This window comes from Hemiscyllium ocellatum, chromosome 12, assembly GCF_020745735.1.
Source record: "Hemiscyllium ocellatum isolate sHemOce1 chromosome 12, sHemOce1.pat.X.cur, whole genome shotgun sequence".
NCBI lineage: Eukaryota > Metazoa > Chordata > Chondrichthyes > Orectolobiformes > Hemiscylliidae > Hemiscyllium > Hemiscyllium ocellatum.
This window is the reverse complement of record NC_083412.1, coordinates 38,838,804-38,863,082: the sequence shown is the minus strand read 5'-3', so window position 1 is coordinate 38,863,082 and position 24,279 is coordinate 38,838,804. Positions and strand designations below refer to the sequence as shown.

The 24,279-nt window shown below is 41.9% G+C and overlaps 1 protein-coding gene across 7 annotated transcripts in view; it reads right to left on the bottom strand.

The window, feature by feature from the left end:
* Positions 1–24,279, bottom strand: part of dmd (dystrophin) — a 1,983,095-nt gene that overhangs the window by 351,324 nt on the left and 1,607,492 nt on the right. For all 7 annotated transcript variants that reach the window (XM_060833515.1, XM_060833512.1, XM_060833514.1 and 4 more), the window contains one exon: positions 7,128–7,282. In XM_060833515.1, the coding sequence (XP_060689498.1) occupies positions 7,128–7,282 (155 nt within the window). The remainder of the gene's footprint in view (positions 1–7,127; positions 7,283–24,279) is intronic.

Below are 24,279 nucleotides of genomic sequence, written 5' to 3'. Positions count from 1 at the left end.
TCCTCCATTGGTTGTCCTTTCATGAATTTTCCTTGACATAAACAAACCTAACTCCTTCCACCATTTGAAGATATCTGGGGTCAATAATTCTTGGTTATGATGGATATCTAGTTTTTCTAATATTTGGTGGCTCCTGTATCAGAGTTGCTTGTAGCATTCCTTTAACCTTCAGTGATATACATCCTGGAATCTGTACTTGCCATGCTGTCAGTACTAACATTGTTTTCTCAACCACGGTTCTCTATCTGATAACAACACTTAGTCCAGTGTCCAACTTGAAATTCTTGAGATAATCATTTTTACAAATATCAGAATGCCAAAATGTCAGTAAAATGTTCTGTATCAGCTATTTACCCTAGAACACTTGAGGTTTCTTCCAGATGTTACCTGCTTCATCTCATTAATTTCTCATTAATTTCATTAATGTTTTCTATGTGCACTAATTTGACAAATTTTCTAAAAACTTACCTCAGTGTGACAGAGAAGACATTTTATTTTAATACCTGGGCACTGTCTGTGTCTGTGAAGCTTATTTTCTCCACAGCATTGACAAAGACATTTAGTACTCTATGTGGTGTCTTTCTCAATCACAATTCTTGTTTTTCATGTATTTTTATGGATTTGAAGTTGAAGAATTGAATGGACTCTTCTGATTTCATCTACCAAGGTTGATCTTCTCACCTTTCGTTTAGTCTGTGTTGATTTTGGATACCTGCTTCATCACTGTCTTAACAGTGTTCTCCAGAGTCAGTCTTTTTTGGACAGCATCTAGGTTTGACAGACTCATTAATCAACATTGTTGGAAAAACACAGCAGATCAGGCAGCATCTGAGAAGGAGAGTTGACGTTTTGAGCATAAGCACTTCATCAGAAATGTCATTAATAATTCTGTCAATAACTATGTCTTTTATATACTCTGACTTCATGTCAACAATTGTTGGATTTCATAGAATCATACAGTAAAGAGACCCTTCAGCCCATTGAGTCTGCACTGCCAAAAATACATGACGATCTACACTGGGCCTCATTCCTGCCCTAGGCCAATCATTCATGGATTCATTGGGATGCTGAACTCATATTAAATCTTGTTCTTTCAAGAATTCTATTAGCTCAGAGGTTAAAGTAATTGTCAAAGGCATTTAGTACCTTTTCCTTTGTTTACAACTTGGTGAGCTATAACATCATAAGTTCTTTTCCCAATTGTATACAGAATTTCACTTACTTGTTCAACTTCTGATTTGAATCCTAGTCTGCATCTTGAGAATTGTTTTCACCACATTATCCAATTCTGCATTCTATTTGGTCCCTCACTGCAATTAAATCTTCCTTGACATGTTCCTAGTCATATCATCTTAAAATGATTCTTTACCTTGCTTAACTATTTCAATTTTGCAACAGTAGCATTGCTGATACTCTATGCTATTGTACTGAAGGATTCTCCCACACTTTGTGGCCAAAATGGAGGATATCTACCTATCGTAGCTGAATTGAAGTTTCCCACTTCAGTGGCAGAAATGGATGTTTCCACCATTTCAACAGTTCCATTGGATAATCTCACTGTTTGTGGACTGAACAAGTGATTTCCAATCCTTACAATCTTACTGAATGAATCCAACTTCTTTAACAGTTTTCATTTCTGGATGATTCCTTCTTTCTACAGCTGAATAATTTTCCCCATTTCTTTTGACAGTGCTATCCCACTCCCCGTGGTTTAAATAAATTTCCACATTTGAAACAATTCAATGAAGGATCTCCTACTTTTTCAGCAACCTGAATAAAACTTTGAAATTTAATTCTTCAATTAGACCAAAACTACACGAGTTTCTAAACTGGCACTTAATTACTTTAATTCTGATTTTGTGTTATCTCTGGATCTGTGACTTCAGTGTAGACTGGTTTCTCTCGCTGGAGTTGTCCATTGTGATGCTCATTCACTACAGCGGTGATGCTGATCTGAGCTGTAAATACATCCTTTACATTTTGCTTTAACAGACTGCACATTTTAAAATATTTCCTTGCCCACCAGGCATTTTAACTTTGTTGTTGGAGCTTCAGATGTCTATCCCCTCTTCAGCTGAACACCAACTCAGAGCTGATCCCATAGATCACCGCCATGTGATGCAGTCTGTATCTCCTCTGGAGTGACTAATTCCCTTTCTTCATGGAGCTCTTAACTTTCCTGCTGCCAGTATATCTTTTACCACATCTGCAATGCTATTAGCATTGACAGTAGTTGCTTCCTTGTGTAATCTTACCATGATGGTTTCTTCTTAAATTTTCAGCTCTCCCCTGCTCCTGACTGTTTGCAAGAGCAAGGAACTTAAAGCTGAGGGGAGTGAAGATGCTGAAAAGGTTCCAGACCTCCACCACTTCCAGCATATTGTATGAGGCAGATAAATAAAATGCACACTGCTGCTCACCATTTCGGAAGTGCAACCATTCAGTATGTTGATATTTCTGTATGGTAGGTTTGCTGTCACACTACCCTCTTCAGGAATAGAGGGCCTACTTCGCCTAGTGTGGCAATAGAAGATATCTCAATGGTCCAAACAGAAGAGGGGCTTGTATTGAATAATGATTAGCTTATTGCATGTTAACGACTAATTACAGTTCATATTGATAATCACATTATTATAACACTCTGAGAGGGTCAGGTTTTCATCCGCTGAGATCCTAAGCTGTTCTGCCTGCAAGTCCATGTGACATGATCATTGTGGACGGTGCTTATAGTATTCTTAACATAAACCCTTTCAACCCATATTCAAAATGGCTGCCACTTCCTTTACTACAATAGATTTCCACTGGGGCTTATCTGTTGGTTATCTTAAAATAGATGTCACAGGTAACTCATGAGGAGTGCTGCTACCCACAGACAGTGAAGTCTCAGGATGTTTGACATATAATTGAGAGAGTAATGATAAATTTCAGGAGATGATCTCCAACATTTGGCAGAAATACAAGCAAAATTTGTGTTTCTTTCTTTCTCTTCCTCATTCCTTTGCTCCAAACAGGCAAAATATTGTGAAATTCCCAGTGGCACCACTGCTCCATAAAGTCCAGGCCGCTTATAAAAATAATATCCAATGTCCAAAATGAATTCCAGAATCCTACATCTTTCAGATATTGGTGATCATTGGCAAAACTGCAACCTGCAGTCAAAACAAAGCATTTTCCAAATGTGCATAGTTAGGGTGGCTAGGTTTCCACAAGTCAAAGCTGGGATAGATTAAGAAGTCTTGGGGAGACAGAGTTCTCTGATGATTAACATGTTGGGATTGATATCCATCTAATGAAAGGTCATACAGCTGAAACATTAACTCTGTTCATCTCCACAGATGCTGCCGGACTTGCTTCATTTTTCTAGCATTTTCAGGACACATTTAGAAGTTCTCCTTCAAATTGGCTTGTTTTTTCCCTGTGTTTTTACTGCCCTAGGGGATTTATTGAGCTTTTTTAAAATAATGGATAAAGGGTATGGAGAGCACAAGACATCATATCTGTAATTTTTGTACCAACAGCAACAAGAGCAAGTGGAACTATGCCCAGTAATGTCATGAGAAAAGGAAAAAGAACTGGAAAAGGAAGAAACGTATTGGGAAAGCAGCAGTCATTAAAGAAACCGCTAATGATTTATAATGAATACTAAGTTATTTGATCTAAGAACATTTAAACTGCCTTGCTGTTCTCATACAATGTTAACCCTGTTGAGCTGTGGTGTGTGTATTTCTTTGGAGTTCTAAACTGTCGGCTGGTTGAAAAATAAAAGACCCGGTAGCAACAAGCTTTAAATGCGTTATTGGTATCATAGCAGCAATAGCTAATTTGAAGCAATTCAAGACCACAAAATAAGAACCTAGCAACAGGGGAGTGACAGATCTGTGATGAGCTATTGCCAAACTGGCTGAGGAATCTGTTTACCAAAAATTGGATGGCAAAAATAAATCACAGAAAATGTCTTGAGACATTTGAGAAATGTCACTCCATAATGTCCACAGTTCTTGTGGCAGCTCAAGAGGGTAATGAGGTATTGAAATACCAGGGAAGCCAGCCAACTTAGCTGGGCATTAGTGCAAACTATTTGTGAAGCAAGGTAGCTTTAAGTTTGTGAAAAAAAAGCAAGATGAATAATTGTTATCAAATCTGAACATGTATCCAGGTTGTAGCTATCAATAGTATAATTGCACCATTGAGAATAAAGTTAATTTTTTGTTACTTCCATCAAAAACTGCATAAATCCACCATGGTTACACTAGTTGTTGTGTTGGGAATCTGTATGACCTTGTGCTGAAATTATTTTCAGCCTTAAGAAATAGTTGCTGCTACAATTGAACAAAAGCTCTTTCTCTACCGCTAGCTTATTTCCTCCCTGTGCTGAGCCTACATTGCAGCTGAAGCCAAGTCCATCATAAAAAAAATTAAAGTCAGGGAAAATATGGGATTGGCATTCAAGAAGCTGGCAATGTAACTAGAGGTAGGAAGAAAGCATAGCCAATTTCAGGGCCAATATTAGAGGAACCATTCTTTTTCATTGAAGATGCAAATTAACATTTTAAAAAAATACAAATTGGGTGTGACAAAAATAAATATGATTTAGGTTTTAATGTGAGGATCAATGAGCATGAAATTCATTTGTTACCATTTTTGGTAAAAAAAGACTAATGTTTTGTGGTGTGCCAATGCCTGTTCTGACCAAGATGGGCTAGATACAAAATTAATCTACTCAGCTTATCCCAATGAGTCATCTGTCTTTGGGTCTTCAGCTCAACACTACAGCTCTGCATATATCATGTGTTAAAGGCAGCCTTCTTTTTCTGAAAGAGGGACCCACACTGACAGTAGTGGTCTTGGAGACATGGAAGGTGTGGATGACTATGGAGGAGACATATCATGGTCTTGCAGGGGTCCAAGAGACCAGCAAAGGCACTCTTGTCACCCATTTCTCCCTCAAACACCACCACAAAATTGGCTCATCTGATTAGCTATCTTGTTGACATTTGTGGGATTTTGTTGCATGGATGCCATGCTTATATAATTAGAATAGTGCTTCAAACCATTCTCGTCTTGCTCTAGAAAATCTTCTTTCAATGAAAGCACAATGACAAACAAATTGTTGATATGGTACTATAGATCTGCCCAAACTTCAACCAACTTCTCACTTTCTTTCCATCTTGGTTTCTTTGAAATGCATGCTGCTGCTCCTTGCACTCTGGAGTCACAGAGCTTTACAACACAAAAAAGGCCTTTCAGCCAATTGAGTCTGCATCAGTCAAAAACAAGCACCAAAATATTCTAATCCATTTTCTAGCACTTGGCTCAAAGCTCTGTGTGCCTTGACATCACAAATGCACATCTAAATACTTCTTGAACATTGAGGGTTCCGGCCACCACCACTCTTACAGGCAGTGAGTTCCAGATTCCCATCTCCTTTATAATTCTTTATTACTTACATCATCTCTAAACCTCTTGCCCCTTATCTTAAATGCCCGCTGATCATTGATACCTCGGCCAAATGGAAAAGTTCCTTCCTCTCTCCCCTGTATTCCACTTGCAATAAGTGAACTGTTAGACAATTGGGACAGCAATTAATTAGATTAGATTACTTACAGTGTGGAAACAGGCCCTTCGGCCCAACAAGTCCACACCGACCCGTCGAAGCGCAACCCACCCATACCCTTACATTTACCCCTTACCTAACACCACAGGCAATTTAGCATGGCCAATTCACCTGACCCGCACATCTTTGGACTGTGGGAGGAAACCGGAGCACCCGGAGGAAACCCACGCAGACACGGGGAGAACGTGCAAACTCCACACAGTCAGTCGCCTGAGTTGGGAATTGAACCCGGGTCTCAAACGCTGTGAGACAGCAGTGCTAACCACTGTGCCACCGTGCCGCCCACATACCTAGGGACTTCATTTTCTCCAGTGTTGCTTCAGTTAGCACATTCACATTAAATAGCAAAGTAAACTATTTTAACACGATTGTTAATCTATGTGTTTCTAAAACGTTAATAACTGTATTGAAATAACCCACAAAAGGACCTGAATGAATGATCCAATAGATACGCAAGGGAAATTATTTCTCTGCCATCAAGTGGGATATATATTTTCCTGTTACAATTTTTTAAAAATTAGAACATTATTACAAACCAGTAGCCATTTTCTCCCTAGGCTGAAGGGATTTTCTTCATGAGTTATATAGCTCTCTGTTCAATTCTATATGCTAGTATTAAAGAATTCATATTAGCCCTAAAACTGTCTGTATGACCACCAGCATCAGAAGCAAATCAAATGCTCTGCAACATCACTCAAACTACAGTGATTTTAAATGCAAATTGTTAACCTATTAGAGCCCAATTGAATTGATTATCCCCTTGCTGTTATCTGAAGCATTGATTTCTAAATAATGTGTATAAAAGTGGTCAGGACTGGAGCGCAAAGCTTTTTGAAACTTCTGCCTCTATGAAGCAGGATTAAATCTGTAAACAAAAAGAACATCTCATTTTCCACTTGGGGACCCTGCAGACTTCAGGACAGAACATTGAGTCCAATAACTTTAGAGCCTCCTTCCATGTCTTTTTACCCACCCTACACCCAGACCAATTATCTCATGGGTTGTTTTGAGCACAGTCACCCACTCCCACATACTTATCAGTCCATTATTACAGTATATGGATTATATTCAGCACAGATAATCTGCTCTCTCACTCTTCGCTTTTATTGTCTCTTATTCTGTCCTGAACTAAAAATTATGCTCGAAACGTCGAATTCTCTATTCCTGAAATGCTGCCTAACCTGCTGTGCTTTGACCAGCAACACATTTGCAGCTGTGATCTCCAGCATCTGCAGACCTCATTTTGAACTAAAAATAAAGAAAGTAAGGATACTGGAAATCAGAAACCAAAATAGAAATTGCTGGGAAAACTCAGCAAGCCTGGCAGCATCTGTGGTGAGAAAGCAGAGTTAACATTTCAGATCCAGTGACTCTTCTTGAGGACAGTTCAGTTCTTTTTTTGTTTCACATCTTCAGCATCTACAGTTCTTTGCTTGATATTAAATCTGTAAACCCTGGAAAGGTTAAACTTGATATCTTTTTCAAAAAAGTATTTCAAGGAAAGGCAAATTACCTTTTATTAATGGCTGCCCATGAAACGTTAATGTTGTCTGCCATCAGTTCCACCTTCCTGGTATTGTCCATTGAGTAATCCCGCAAAAGCTTCCGTGCAAGTTCATTGGCCATGTCTACATTTCTCTGCCACTGCCGCAGCTCCTTCATGAATTGCTGAAAACAAATTAAAATAAATGACTGATATTGTATAGGGAAGAAAAACCTAATGAAAACCAGTGAGGGGGAAGATTTAGTGTGGATTATCCTCATTCTTTAAATGCAAATTACATGTGCAATTATTTTCCTCCTCAAACTGAGAGTAATCGAAAATCCCTTTGCAAGCTGCATAAAACAATGGGTAAGAATTATGTTGCTAAATTCAGGATTGTTTTTAATCTCCTTTACAATTGATGTAGCTTTACCTGTGCGACAGACATTTGCATTGCTAATTTTGTACAAGTTGAAAAGACAAGTTAAGACTTAACAATCGCACTTTTTCTAATCCTTGCAACACTGCCTTTTTGATTAATGTCCATGACTAATATACTTCAGTGTACAAGCAAAAGCCTCTGAAATAACAAATTATTCCTCTCTGGTGCGGGGCTTTCAATTCACCGTACCTTCAATATCTCTACAACGTACACATAAGTATCAGAATAGTGTTCAGTTTCACATAATGTGAAATCTGTCAAACATTTAAATTGACTTTTCACGCAAAATCTTTTTCTGCATCCGTTTTATAAATCTGAAACTTCAATTCTTTTTATTGTACCTATTTTCCTCGTATTTAGGTTACAAAGATCTACTCTCTTGTACAGTATTCCCGTAAGTTACACATGCATCTTATGATTCGAACAGTCTACATCACCTCAGGATTGTGGCTATTTCCTTGCCTTCCAGCCAACATGGTGGTGAACTGTGGCTCCAGTCCTTGTCCACTCCATCCATTTCTTTTCTTAATTTTCCTTGTGTTTTTCTTTAAACATTTAATTTACTTGGATGGGAATGGAGGAGGCGAGTCCTGGACCAGAGGCTGTTGTGGAGAGGCATGTCACGGACTGGAGGCCATTGTGAGGAGGCGAGTCCCAGACTGGAGGCCATTGTGGAGAGGCAAGACTCAGACTGAAGGTCATCGCAGGGAGGCGAGTCCCGAACTGGAGGCCATTGTGGGGAGGTGCGTCCCTAACTGAAGGCCAATGTGGGGAGGCGAGACCCGGACTGGAAGCCATCATGTGGAGGGGTGTCCCAGACTGGAGGCTGGTGCAGGGAGGCAAGTCCCGACTGGAGGCCATCACGGGGGTACGAGTCCCAGACTGGAGGCCATTGCGGGGAGATGAGTCCCAGACTGGAGGCCATCGTGGGGAGGCGAGTCCCAGACTGGAGGCCATTGTGGGGAGGCGAGTCCCAGACTGGAGGCCATTGTGGGGAGGTGCGTCCCTGACTGGAGGCCATTGTGGGGAGGCGAGTCCCAGACTGGAGGCCATTGTGGGGAGGCAAGACCCGGACTGGAAGCCATCGTGTGGAGGGGTGTCCCAGACTGGAGGCTGGTGCAGGGAGGCAAGTCCCGGACTGGACGCCATCACGGGGGGGACAAGTCCCAGACTGGAGGCCATCGTGGGGAGGCAAGACCCGGACTGGAAGCCATCGTGTGGAGGGGTGTCCCAGACTGGACGCAGGTGCAGGGAGGCAAGTCCCGGACTGGACGCCATCGTGGGGAGGCGAGTCCCAGACTGGAGGCGATAGTGGAGAGACGAGTCCCAGACTGGAGGCCATTGTGGGGAGGTTAGTCCCGGATTGGAAGCCGTTGTGAGGAGGGGAGTCCCAAACTGAAGGTCATCGCAAGGAGGAGAGTCAAAGACTGGAGACAAATGTGGGGAGGCAAGTCCCAGTCTGAAGGTCATTGCGAGGAGGGGAGTCCCGGACTGGAGGCCAACGCGGGGAGGGGAGTCCCGAACTGGTGGCTATTGTGGGGAGGTTAGTCCTGGATTGGAGGCCATCATGGGAAGGGGAGTACCAGACTGGAGGTTGGTGCAGGGAGACAAGTCTCGGACTAGAGCCATCACGGGGAGGGGCGTCCCAGACTGGAGGCCATCGCGGGGAGACGAATCCCAGTCTGGAGGCCATCGCAGGGAGATGAGTCCCAGACTGGAGGCCATCGCGGGGAGGTTAGCCCCAGACTGGAGGCCATTGTGGGGAGGCGAGTTCCAGTCGGGAGGCCATCGCGAGGAGACGAGACCCGGACTGGAGGCCAATGTGGGGAGGCGAGACCCGGACTGGAGGCCATCGCGAGGAGGCAAGGCCATTTGTGGATTGGAGGTGAGGCCTTGAATTTAGAAGGTTGGCGTGGTTTGGAGACTTCTCCCGGTGTGGTCTGGAGGCTTGGTGCCGGCATGGGAACGGCTGGAGTGGAAGGACTGTAAACTGACTAATTTCTTTTTACTTTGTATTACTATGCTGTACTTTTTTTTTCGATTTTATACCAAATACTTAAGTATCTGCACCTGGGTACTTTGTACTTAAAACAGCACCATAAGTGGCAACACCGCAAACGTTTCATTCGAGTGCATGTGACAGGCTCAGCCTGTGACTCACTGTAACCTTCAGATTATTCAAAATTATTCCATGCTAAATTACCACTGATTGTGCTTGTTCAAACTGATATATGTCAGCACTGTTTTCCAAGCAGTGTCAGGTATAAACTTTATCATTTTAAAATCCTCAATATTTTTGCCACTTTCTGTCTCTGAAACCTCCTCCACAGCAACAAGCTCAAACTCTCCATTCCATTGACTCCAGGCTCTTGTCCTGATATAATTGGAGTGCAATGCTACCACACTCTGTCAGATCTTCTTTCCCATCCAACTGAGCGATTAGCTACTGTGTAAATGGCACCACCACTGAAGAACGGGAGTCGGCTAACTCAGTTGGCTGGAGAGTTGGTTTGCAATGCAAATTAATGCCAATACCTTGGGTTCAATTTCAACACTGCTACCATGAAGGACTCTCCTCCTTAACATCGTCTGTTGCCTGAGGTGTGGTGATCATTAGGTTAAACTGTCACCAGTCATCTCTCTCTCTCTCACAACCACCTGATGACGGAGCAGCGCTCTGAAAGCTAGTGCTTCCAATTGGACTATAACCTGGTGTTGTATGATTTTTATCTCTCTAAATAGGTACACAACTATTGTGCACTTCAATGCTGCACTAGCAACTACCATTGTAATGCTGCAACCAGATACTGTCCTATTTAGGAACACACGCCTAACTCATAGATTGAAACAGGCTGCATCTCTGGGCTCTTTGCTCGCTGTCGGAATGCTCATTTGCTCTGAGTCAACCTGTATGCTCAAAGCATCACTGCCATGCCTGGTTGTGCTTTGCCTTCTTAGCAGGAGATATCAGGCTCAAATTATTACTGTATTGTCAGCCATTCAACGCAGACGCAAAGCCAAGAAGTTTGTCGTAGGTGTAATTGAGACTCAGTAAAAGGGTTCCGTCACTAAGAGGATCCCAGCAGTGTAAGTCAAGGAACATCAACGTGCAGTATCAGCCCAGCACCCGCTCAGGGCAGTGAAAGTCAGGATCCTCTTTGCCGAAGGGGTGAGGAACTATATGAAGGGCAGCCCGCCACCTGCTTTCAACTAGGTGAGCGGTATTCAAGTTTCAGTAAGTGAATTAACATTGACACTTCAATCAGAGAAATCAAAAAATGTCTTCTTTGAAATGACAGTTCTGTGTTTTTGTCAATTTTGTTGCAATGTAAGCAACATAGAATCTGATCTAAGAGTAGAAATTACAGAAAAGCTTTTGAGTCAATGTCAAAGTTTTAAACTGTTGACAGACTTGAAATAATTTCTTCTTGGTCTCTTCCTCAAAGACTAACGTGTATTTTTGACACAGCCCTCTATTTCTCATTGCTCCACTGTTTGAATTTAGACAGTGTCATTTATACAGGGTTAAACATTATGTCAGCGGCCCAGTTCAAGATGACAGCAAGGGAACCAAAACTAGAAATCTATTTTTCCCACAAGACGTATGTCATTTATTTCTAATGGGAAAAAGATATCAGTACATAAATCACAGTGTCGGAAGTGACCTTCTGGGAAAGATACTAACATCTAAAGAGCTCTAAATAATGCACAAAACCATTTTTTCCAGTGTAGTACTGAACAATATTTGGAACAACAAATGTCAGGTTTATGCTAACTCAGATGTAGTGGCAAATAGTGCGCCATGATGGCTCTGAGTGTTGTTGGGTAGAAAGGAAGAAGAATAATAACAGCTTTATTTACTGATCCCAACTGAAACGCTTTCACATGAACAACAGTGAACTTAAGCTTGGCTGCAATGCTTCTGATGTTGGCAAGTTTCTGGTGTTTGCTGTCTGGTCTCGTGCATAAAGAATGGCTGTGAAGATGAAGTACAGAAGGGCAGTTGATGCCCATGGAACTGTGTGCAAAAATCAAATACTTCTGTAAGGAAGGAAGGAAATTTGGGAACAGACTTTGTGCAGCAAAAGTAGTCAATAAAAATAGATGGTTGTATTGATATTCCATGGAACAAAGATCAAGGCTCAAGGTGCGGTAAGAAACCAGATCAATCAACAGTAAGTTTCGCAATGAAAATCAATGAATTGCTAACTACACTGCTGACTGCCTCCATGTTTTATCCTGGATCAGTGCCAAACAAAACTGTCTGTAGAGCAGACAGAAGGACAATAGTGCAGGTTCACTTTGAATTTTAATGTCAACAAACACCCTTTTGCTATAGCAATGATGACTCTACATTTCCATTCAAAAGTCTCCTGTGACAAGCCAAAACTTAATGACTAATTTCAAACCATGTTACATTTCTCACATAATTATCTGAAACTCGGAATGTGTCGAACAACTGATGAATGCTGCACAGTTAGCTGGTTGAGAACAATTCCATCTCAGGTTGCTGCTGAGCAGCTGAAGGTTTGAGTTTGTAATTTAGTGGAAAGATTTTATTAAAAGTCACTCAGCCTCAAAACCCCATTAGTACAGGACAGGATTTTAAACACTCAAAAAATATCACAAAACAATAAAGGATATATTGCAGCAGTCAGTTCTTACTGAGCTTTCACGAGATGGCAGTACGATAGTACGACAGTGCTCCAACTCAGTCTCCAATTCCCACTTCATGGCAAGAGTGGAGCCTTGTAACATTTAGTCTTGCGACTATTCCACCAGCAGAGCTGTGGTACTTTATTTGGTCATTGCAACCCATTGAAAAATTAAATACTTGGACTGTAGCTCTAACAACACATGCTTGTACCGAATGACTGCAAGACTGCAAAGACTGGTGGACTTCTGTGATAACGAATACAAGTTCATGCATTCTATTGCAGTTTGCAGTTGAAAATTCCTCTAGTACCACTCAGTAAAAGTGCCACATATGTAAACATTCAATGGAAGCTCCTGTTCTCTCTTGAAAACATCCCATTTAATATTGCCAATACTGTAACCCATGATTCAACTTGGCATTTCTCAAATGTAGCTTTTCATCTAGCTGGACCTCTTCCCTGCTGGTTTGAATCTAAGTAGATCTGAGATGCTGTATCTAAAGGGAGGTCTTGAAATGCTGGGTTTCAGTGCTGTTAGTCAAATAAAGGCCCAATCACATGATTTATATTGCTAACTGGTGGCATGGTGGCTCAGGAGTTAGCATTGTTGCCTCACAGTTCGATTCCAGCCCCAGGTCCTGTCTGTGCAGAGTTTGCACATTCTGCCCATGGCTGTGTGGGTTTCCTCTGGTTGCTCTAGTTTCCTCCCACAATCCAAATATGTGCAGGTTAGGTGAACTGGCCATGCTAATTGCCAATAGTGTTCAGGAATGTGTAGGTTAGTTGCATTTGTCTGGGGGTAAATGTAAAGTAATAGGGGAGGGAAATGGATCTGGGTGGGTTACTCTTCAGAGAATCAGTGTGGACTTGTTGGGCTGAATGCCTGTTTCCACACATTAGGGATTATCCTAATTATAGCTATCTTTCACACTAATACACTCTTCAAGCTGCTTCATATCAATGCAGAAGTGTTAGGCACACTTAAAACGTTTCAATGTTGTGTGCTTTGATTTGCTCTTCTGCTGAATTTTGAATTATGTTTATGTAGCTGGCAGTAGACAGTGTTCGCACTTTGATAATGTATGGGTTTGATCACTATCCAATGACAGTTGCATGTACACTGAAAGAGACAGAATGAAGCTTAACAGTGATGCCACTTCGTTCCCACAACCAGCAATAGATATTGTCTGGGATTACCTAAGACGATTGATCATTTGATGAGGTCCTGCAGAACATTACAGCATTGAGGAATTGTGCTCCAAAATAGTGAACCAGCTTCAAAAGAGGATATAAATTTGGGAAGAGAAAAATCATACGTAACAACTTTATAAGGACCTTTGACACATATCACCAGCTAAAAAAGGAGGCCAAACAAGGAACCAGGAATAATAAGAATACAGTTTCTGAGGTCCTACAATTTTACAGTTTGATTTTCATAAATTTTCCGTATTTGCAAAATGAGCTGGTTAATCCATACGCTTTCGATTTTTTGGCTCCATTTATTCATTCATAATCTACAAGTGCAAGTCATTCAAATTGCCACAAGAAGCCCATGTAAAGTGCTTCATACTTGTCATTGCTTGGAAATGTCAGCAAAGATGACTGCATGTTCTCGAGGCTGTTAATGTTCCATGTGCTGCCACTGCAGGAAGTGATCGAGTTAATAAATACCCATTCCAATGCTGTAAACATTATAAGAGAATTCAGCTGTTTCCAGATATCAAATTTTGTAAAAGCATGCCTAGAGGGCTAAGCCAAGTGCATTTCTCACACAATATTTTTCAAAATCGCTTTGAGCAGTTTTCAACCGAGATGATGCACTTGAAAGTTTAACATACAGTCAAAATTTCAGTCAAATTTATGAGGCAAAACACCATAAGGCAGAATAACAAATAATAACTGGATTCACAAAATTTTCCATTATGTCAGAGAAATTGCAGTTCCACTTAAAAGCACTGAGCAAAGGAGGTGACCATTTTGTATGTGAATAAAAAAACTGCAGAGTAAAAGTGAAGATGCACTCGGGTCCCTTCAGACGTGAACTTAGGTACATGGAAAGGTGGTTAAAATCCCATGGGTAGGAACTGGTTCAAACTACCACTGACCTCCACTTTAAAAGAACAAAAATAATTTGAGAACTTGGAGTCAACAATGTTAAGTTCCCAAGGAAGCCCAGCCTACTACTAACCAAATACAGAACATCCCTTCCCCATTTCGGCAGAGGTTCCTCCATTGAAAACGTACACATTATCCAACAGCCAACAGGCAAGATGCTCCACAGGACATTTGGCACAATAATTTTTGGATTCTCAATTAATGTTGTCTCTGGCACATTCGTTTTGCTTGCCAAAAACTGGTCTATATTCCTTCTCATTACTATATCGTTTCTTGTCTGTACAGTGTAGGAGACTAGTTCTGTCTGTGCTATGATGATTGAGTGGTACCCACTGCTCATTCAGGGTGTAATCCCTCACCAATGTTTCTTGACCTTTTTTGGAAAATGTCATGCTTGGCCTTGTTGTCTTGTTGGAAAACCTAATTCTGTTGTTTCCTGTCAATGACACCTCGTTGCGCTACCTCATGCTCCCACAAGGTGGTTGAACAGTTCATCCACTTTACTAACATCTTCCACCCCGACCTCAAATTTACCTGGACAGTCTCAGACTCCTCCCTCCCCTTCCTAGACCTCTCCATTTCTATCTCGGGCGACCGACTCAACACGGACATTTACTATAAACCGACCGACTCCCACAGCTACCTAGATTACACCTCCTCCCAGCCTACCCTCTGTAAAAACACCATCTCATATTCCCAATTCCTTCGTCTCCGCCGCATCTGCTCCCAGGAGGACCAACTCCAATACCGAACAACCCAGATGCCCTCCTCCTTCAAAGACCGCAATTTCCCCTCAGATGTGGTTGACGATGCTCTCCACCACATCTCCTCCACTTCCTGCTCCTCCGCCCTTGAACCCTGCTCCTCCAATCGCTACCAGGACAGAACCCCACTGGTCCTCACCTACCACCCCACCAACCACCAGATACATCATATTACCCTTTGTCATTTCCGCCACCTCCAAACAGACCCCACCACCAGAGATATATTTCCCTCCCCACCCCTATCACCGTTCCGGAAAGACCACTCCCTCCGTGACTCCCTCGTAAGGTCCACACACCCCCACCAACCCAATCTCCACTCCCAGCACCTTCCCCTGCAACCGCAAGAAATAAAAAACTTTCGCCCACACCACCTCCCTCACTTCCCTCCAAGGCCACAAGGGTATCCTTCCATATCCATCACAAATTCACCTGTACATTCACACACATCATTTACTGCATCCGCTGCACCCGATGTGGCCTCCTCTACATTGGGGAGACAGGCTGCCTACTTGCGGAACATTTCAGAGAACATCTCTGGGGCACCCGCACTAACCAACCCAACCGCCCCATGGCTGAACACTTTAACTCACCCTCCCACTCCACTAAGGACATACAGGTCCTTGGCCTCCTCCATCGCCAGACCATGGCAACACGACGCCTGGAGGAAGAGCACTTCATCTTCCGCCTAGGAACCCTCCAACCACAAGGGATGAATGTAGATTTCTCCAGCTTCCTCATTTTCCCTTCCCCCACCTTTTCTCAGTCCCAACCCTCAGACTCAGTACCGCCTTCTTGACCTGCAACCTTCTCCCTGACCTCTCCGCCCCCACCCCCTCTCCGGCCTATCACCCTCACTTTAACTTCCTTCCACCTATCGCATACTCAACGCCCCTCCTCCAAGTCCCTCCTCCCTACCATTTATCTTAACCTGCTTGGCAGACCTTCCTCATTCCTGAAAAAGGGCTTATGCCTGAAACATCGATTCTCCTGCTCCTTGGATGCTGCCTGACCTGCTGCGCTTCTCCAGCAACACATTTTTCAGCAACGACACCTCTTGTCAAACATGGTTTCAGCAAATCAAATGTCATGCATAACTGACAATTCACCAAGAACAATGCCAGAGAACTTTGAATCATTGAGTGGGTTGTGGTTCCAGTATGTTAACAAGAGTTTTGCTCAGAATTCTACCAATAAGAAAGCTAAGCAGACACCTGAGGTGAGCTGACAGCCACACAGGAATCAATGTCCTGTGGAGCTTCTTACCTATCAGCTGTTGGATAGTGTGAATGTTTTCAATGGAGGAAGCTCTGATGTAATGGGGAAAGGATGGTCTGTATTCGGTAAGTAGGGTGGACTGTCATTTTCAGAGTCCGATCACATGACATCATGATGGTATCCTTGCTACTGCAGAATGAACACCTCATTAATGAAGCTCCTCCTGGTGTTAAACAATTAGGCCTCTTGGTCTTTCTTGGGAACTTAACATTGTTGATTCCAAATTCTTTTGGACTCCAAATATTTTTGCCATGCTAACAAAATGGATCCTGTAATTAACAACAGAAAGTATTGGTGAAACTCAACAGGTCTGGCAGCATCTGTGGAGAAAGCAATGTGACTCTTCTTTCGAACTATTACTAATGCGTTAGACTGAAGGATGAACTATTTTATCCAGTCATGGAGGATCAGGATTTTGTCTTCCTCTGTGTAATTTTGTGCAATGTACCAGGACATAAAGTCAGGTAAGCTCATTTGGAGGCATGATGGAGGAAAACAAATTATAAATTTTCTCAGCATCACTATGAAGGCAGGAAACCTATATCGAGTACCTACCTACCCAATGACTTCTGCCGCAAAATATTAAAGTTTACGATAAAGTGAGGCCAATATCTATTATCAAATAGTTCACAGACTAGGCTCAGACATTTAAAATGATCACTGGGATCAGATATTCAAAGACAGGTGAATGCAAAGGAATTAAAAGTGAAGAAGTGGAATGGGCCTTACCACCTTATATTTCATGATTCATATTTACTATGAGCTTCTGTGTCTTGTAAATAACTACACATAATTGATTATCATGAATGATTCATAATTAGTCAGCTTTCAAATGACTAAAACCATGACTCCCACCTTTTCAAAATAAATGGCAAAGTCATAAAACATATAAGAAATCGCATTGAGAATGTTTCTGTCAAGTGAAGTCACTTAATCATGATGACATCAGCATTAACTATTCAAGGAAATTTCAGGTAATTGTTAAAAGAAAGAATTGCATTGATGTGGCATTTTATCAGCCCTCTGGGATATTAAGGAGTCAAAGGCCAGCTCTGAAGCACAAGCTACTATGATATGAACAAGTGGAGCAGCTAATTTTCACCAAAGATCTTCAAACTGTAAATGAAAGAACAAACATAGAATCTATGTTTTTGGTAATAATGTAGGTCAACTGCTTGCTCAACACGGTCATCTTTCCCTCAAGGATACGACTACTGCCAATGAGACGTATTAGAATGTCCTCTCCATAATCGAGGCTACCAAAGCAGTGAAATACTAAGGGAATTGTACACTCTCAAAGGTGTCAAAATTTTCAGGCCAGATGTTAAACTCATGATGATTCTGGCACCTCAGGTAGATGTAAAAATCCTGTTGTATGAATTGGAGAAGAGCCAGGAATTTTGGCGAACATTGAGCCCTTACCCAACTCCAGTTACAAAAACTATCTGGTTATTTATCTGAAAACGACTTGTGGATCTTACTGTACCCCAACTGGCTGCTCCATTTTTTTCAATAAACCACAAATTGCTCTCAACCATCCTGCGCTTTCAAAAGGAGCAGTATCCATGCAAGCATGCTTTTCATCAGGATAGGGACAGTCAGCATCTGTGGAACACAACACAGCCTGTGACAAAAGAGCATGGGGCAGTTAAGTGTCATTTCATGATATTTCCAAGACTTATGTCATCCCCAGATTTTGAAATTGAGCCACAGACACTCACATTGAGGTCATTCATACATATCAGGAAAGGCCAGGATCCTAACACTGAGCAGAGGTTTACCTTATTGTATGCTATTCACCAGCCCATAAACCAACTATAGTTTTCTGTTTCCTAACACTCAGCCTTTTATGCAAGATGTTTCAGCTTTGTTGACAAACTTGTCATACTGAACTCTTTCAAATGCCACATCAAGCTTCAAAACCTTAAGAGAATTAAAACTGATTTACTTGACATTTATCGAAGTGACTGTTAATTTTATCCCAATTATGATATCTAACCACTTTCCCAACATTTGAAGTTAAACTGAATTTTAATATTCTGAGTTGCACACAATGGAAAAGGCTTAAAGTGTCTCAAAGGGAATGGAGTACAAAATACGGAAGTCTTGCTAAAACTGTACAAGGTACCAGTCAGACAACACATGGAATATTATGAACAGCTTTACTCCCTTTCTCTACAGAAAGATATAATAGCATTGGACGCAATCCAGAGAAGGATCATGAGACGAATCCCATGTATGGAGGAGAGGTTGAGTAGGTTGGATCTGTACTAATTGAACTTTTGGAGACTGGAAGTCGACTTTATTAAAACATATAATGTTCTGAGGTCACTTGATATGGTAAATTCAAGGAGATTATTTCCAATTGTGGGAGAGTCAAGGACCATTAGGGCATTGTCTGAGAGGAAGCTGTTGCTCAGTTAAGACAGAGATGAAGAACTTCTTCTCTCAAAAGGTGGTGACTCTGAAATTCTTGACTGCAGACAGCTGTAGATGCTGGGTCACGAAGTATATTTAACGTCAAGGTAGCCCGATGGATCGAGAATCAACAGTTATGGGGAAAAGGCAGGAAAGTGGGCTTGAGCATGTTCTGATCAGCCACAATCTCATCGAATGCGAGAGCAGAGATAATAGGCCAAATGACCTACTTCTGCTTCTATGTCTTCTGCTGCTAGTGATACAGGCTTTGGCTGAACCATCACAGGCTCCAAAATCCAGAGGTTAGCAGCCATTACTACCCTGACAGTCAGAACAGGTGGATGAGAGACTGCTTTTAGTTTTGTAGAAAGCACAGGGTTTGCATAAATGGAAAAGGGAGAGAAAGAATTTATAGCTGTACCAAGGTAATCACATGGATGCTTGAGACTATTACATTGCCACTTCACTGTTCAACATTTAGGAACAGAAACTTTACTTCAAAGGTCCGGAGTCCTGTTGACCCCATTGTAACCTGCTTCCTCATAAAGTCATAGAGATATACAGCATGGAAATAGACGCTTTGGTCCAATCCGTTCATGCCGACCAGATATCCCAACCCAATCTAGTCCCACCTGCCAGCACCCGGCCCATATCCCTCCAAACCCTTCCTATTCATATACCCATCCAAGTGCCTCTTAAATGTTGCAATTGTACCAGCCTCCACCACTTCCTCTGGCAGCTCATTCTGTACAAGTACCAGCCTCTGTGTGAAAACGTTGCCCTGTAGGTCTGTTTTATATCTTTCCCCTCGCATCCCAAAACTATGCACTCTAATTCTGGACTCCCCGACCCCAGAGAAACAACATTGTCTATTTATCCTATCCATGCCCCTCATAATTTTGTAAACCTCTATAAGGTCACCCCTCAGCCTCTGATGTTCCAGAGAAAACAGCCCCAGCCTGTTCAGCCTCTCCTTGTAGCTCAAATCCTCCAACCCTGGAAACATCCTTGTAAATCTTTTCTGAACCCTTTCAAGTTTCACAACATCTTTCCGTTAGGAAGGAGACCAGAATTACATGCAATATTCCAACAGTGGCCTAACCAATGTCTTGTACAGCCGCAATATGACCTCCCAGCTCCTGTATTCAATACTCTGTCCAATAAAAGAAACCATACCAAACGCCTTATTCACTATCCTATCTATCTGCAACTCCACTTTCAAGGAGCTATGAACCTGCACTCCAAGGTCTCTTTGTTCAGAAACACTCCTAGGACGTTACCATGAAATGTTTACGTCCTGCTAAGATTTGCTTTCCCAAAATGCAGCATCTCACATTTATCTGAATTAAACTCCATTTGCTACTTCTCAGCCCATTGGCCCATCTGGTCCAGATCCCGTTGTAATCTGAGGTAATCCTCTTCGCTGTCCACTACACCTCCAATTTTGGTGTTATCTGCAAACTTACTAATTGTACCTCTTATGCTCGCATTCAAATCATTTATGTAAATGACAAAAAGTGGAGGACCCAGCACCGATCCTTGTGGCACTCCACTGGTCACAGGCCTCCAGTCTGAGAAACGACCCTCCACCACCACCCTCTGTCTTCTACCTTTGAGCCAGTTCTGTATCCAAATGGCTAGTTCTCCCTGTATTCCATGAGATCTAACCTTGCTAACCAGTCTCCCATGGGGAACCTTGTCGAACGCCTTATTGAAATCTATATAGATCACATCTACTGCTCTGTCCTCATCAATCCTCATTGTTACTTCTCAAAAAACGCAATCAATTTTGTGAGACATGATTTCCCACGCACAAAGCCATGTTGACTATCCCGAATCAGTCCTTGCCTTTCCAAATACATGTACATCCTGTCCCTCAGGATTCCCTCCAACAACTTGCCCATCACCGATGTCAGGCTCACTGGTCTATAGCTCCCTGGGTTTGTCCTTGTCACCTTTCTTAAACAGTAGCACCACGTTAGCTAACCTCCAGTCTTCTGGCACCTCACCTGTGATGATCAATGATACAAATATCCTAGCAAGAGGCCCAGCAATCACTTCTCCAGCTTCCCACAGAGTTCTAGAGTACACCTGATCAGGTCCTGGGGATTTATCCACCTTTACCTGTTTCAAGACATCCAAGTACTTCCTTCTCTGTAATATAGACATTTTGCAAGATGTCACCATCTAGTTCCCTACAGTCTATATCTTCCATATCCTTTTCCACAGTAAATACTGATGCAAAATACTTGTTTACTATCTCCTCCATTTTCTGCGGCTCCATACAAAGGCCGCCTTGCTGATCTTTGAGGGACCCTATTCTCTCCCTAGTTACCCTTTTGTCCTTAATGTATTTGTAAAAACCCTTTGGATTCTCCTTACTTCTATTTGCCAAAGCTATCTCATGTCCCTTTTTGCCATCCTGATTTCCCTCTTAAGTATACTCCTACTACCTTTATACTATTCTAAGGATTCACTCAATCTATCCTGTCTACACCTTACATATGCTTCCTTCTTTTTCTTAACCAAACCCTTAATTTCTTTAGTCATCTAGCATTCCCTATACCCACCAGCCTTCCTTTTCACCGTAACAGGAATATACTTTCCCTGGATTCTCATTATCTCATTTCTGAAGGCTTCCCATTTTCCACCCATTCCTTTACCTGTGAACATCTGCCCCCAACCAGCTTTCCAAATTTCTTGCCTGATACCGTCAAAATTGGCCTTTCTCCAATTTAGAACTTCAACTTTTAGATCTGGTCTATCCTCTTCCATCACGATTTTAAATCTAACAGAATTTTGGTTGCTAGCCCCAAAGTGCTCTCCCACTGACACCTCAGTCACCTGCCCTGCCTTATTTCCCAAGAGTAGGTCACGTATTGCACCTTCTCTAGCAAGTACATCCACATACATCCTGTCACGTGACTTTTTACTCTGTGTAAATAGTATGATAAGAGGGAATGATGATCATCAGGTGTGAGTGATGTGATAACCTGTTGATTGTGGGATAACTTTATGCTGAAGGCAGGATGTTCCACATGTTTTCAGTATTGACTGACTAGATGATTGTGCTACCTCAAATTAGTTGAGCATGCCTGGATTAGTCTGTCCTATGCATCTCTGACAGCTAAATGAATGCTGCCGTAGCCTGGTCATATCAGGGTTCCTCCACCTCTGCCTTGTGTTGCTAGTCCTGCTGCAGCTTATTCCTGTCTGCTGTGCAATACTGTCCAAGGCGCAGCTAGCCACTACAATCATGGAAGCCCAAGCTGGTAGATATAGTGAAGGGTGTCAGGTCTATTCAGGTTCCTGAATCTCATCTTTAATATCCCAAATGCCTGCTCAACGACCACTCCATGCCTTCAGTTCTTGCAAATCAAGGGTAAGACGCCTCAGCCTTGAGCTGTCATCGAGCATGTTCTTCAAAGGTAGGCCACATCTCCAAAGAGCCATCGGCATCAAGTAATGTCGTACACTTGATTAGTGCAGGACAAAGGCATCATGGTGGCTTTCAGGACATGTTGGACAAACTTTCAGTAGTTGCATATAAGATGAACATTAGTGATGTGTGATCTAAATTGGTTGCTAAATTTGAGGGTGCCTTATTTGCCATTTGTACGCAATCTATGATTCAGTGAACCTTTGGGAATCCGGTTTGAGCAGCAAGTCTGAGAGATTCTTCATTTTAAGTGGACCCATCAGTTGTAAAATGAATGCAAGTGGCAGCCCTGGAAACCTGCCATTAGTCACCTTCCATTGAGAAATTCTACTTATGTCACCAGGGAATCCCAGACATGAAGGAAGCTGCAGATTTTAGGGCTCTGGTAGCCACAATCACTTCAGGAGTGGCTGTCTGCTCCAGATTGGCTGTAATAATCAGATTCTAACCTTCCCATGGCACTGATGCTCATTTACGTTGAGAAAGCTTATCCTCTGTGTATATATCCAGAGCTCAGGGTACAGGCACCTAAGAGCTGGAGCTTTGGGCTCATTCCCTCTCTCCCATGGAGCAGGAGCTGGTTAAGGCATCGCCTGCTGCTACTAGGATTATTGCTGTTGCTTTTCTTGCTCCCCATCATAGCAGCTGCCATACTGCTATCAAGAGTACATCAAATTTAGAGAACTTAAGGTTGCAGAAATATCCTTTGAAGTTAATCCAAAGCAGTAAAAAGCACACACTCAGATCAAGTCTTGTGAATAAAAGCTTTTCACTTAGGCAAAGAAGCAGCCGTGAGATCTTTGTATTGGAAGATTTTCCACTCTGTCAATTGCTCAGCCCCAACCATTCCTGATATCCTCTGATGTTGCTCAAACTGGTGTCTTTCAAGAACCCCAGGTAGTGGCAAGTAAAGACAGAAGCCAGGGTTACAATCCACTTAATTAAGCACATTAATTGCACTTCCACTGTTTCACTGGTCTTTCCATATTTCACAAAAAATTTTCAGTTAAATGCCGAAATTAGTGGGTTCTTGGTAGCTTTTTGACACATCAGCATTTTGAGTATTTTAGCTTGTTTGCAGCAATATCTATCCACCCTGGCAGGTGAAAGTGTCTCTCAGAAGAACAAACCCTTCCTGTTATCATACATTACAATTTCCTGTCAGGCTTCAAAGTGTGATACAGGTGGTGGAGGCAAGATTATGTTTGTTCCTCCTTGACATTCTAGCATTGCATTCACCTCCATTAGAAACACTAAAAACTAGCTAAACATTCAAAAGAAGCTCATTACAAATATTGTGTCTGATTCATTTTGAACGAGATACATGAAGAAAAAACTTGTAATTGCATTTGTTTTAAATTGAAAGTCATGTCAATTTGTGTCGCCTGGATTACATACCTGGCATCTAATTTACTGCCTCCTACAGGTCGTTGTTTGAGGCATTAATAACAGGCTGTTGTAATGAATGTTTGATGGGTTAGCCTATTACAAGCACATTATTTCCTTCCTTACATGACTTCATGTAATGAATTTGCATAATTACACTAATGACACATAATTTTTTAACTTTCAGGCCCCATTTATTATCATGTTACATCTGAATAATCAAATGCACATTCAAAGTGCTTCATTACCTTAATTTCACTTTTAAATTGGGTGTAACATTCTCAACATTTGAAACTTTTATCAAAAAGGTAAACTGGTGAAAGCAGTTCCACAGAAAGTATAATTCTACATGATTATATTTTCCCATAGTTATTACATTAACCAACAACCACTGCATGAAATGTCTTGAATAAATAAATGAGAAAAAAATGTTAACTGAAAGGTCAACATAAATACAAAATATTGCCCTGAGCCCAATATAACCTTTCTATTAAATTAATAGAGTGGATAAAGACCCAACCTAAAACTTCTGTTTTATTATGCAATCGAATATCAGGATGTTTAATTCTGCAATGGTCTCTACGTTAACAAGAAGGCAGAATGAAAAGTTGAAAATGTGTTGCTGGAAAAGCGTAGCAGGTCAGGCAGCATCCAAGGAACAGAAAATTCGACGTTTTGGGCATAAGCC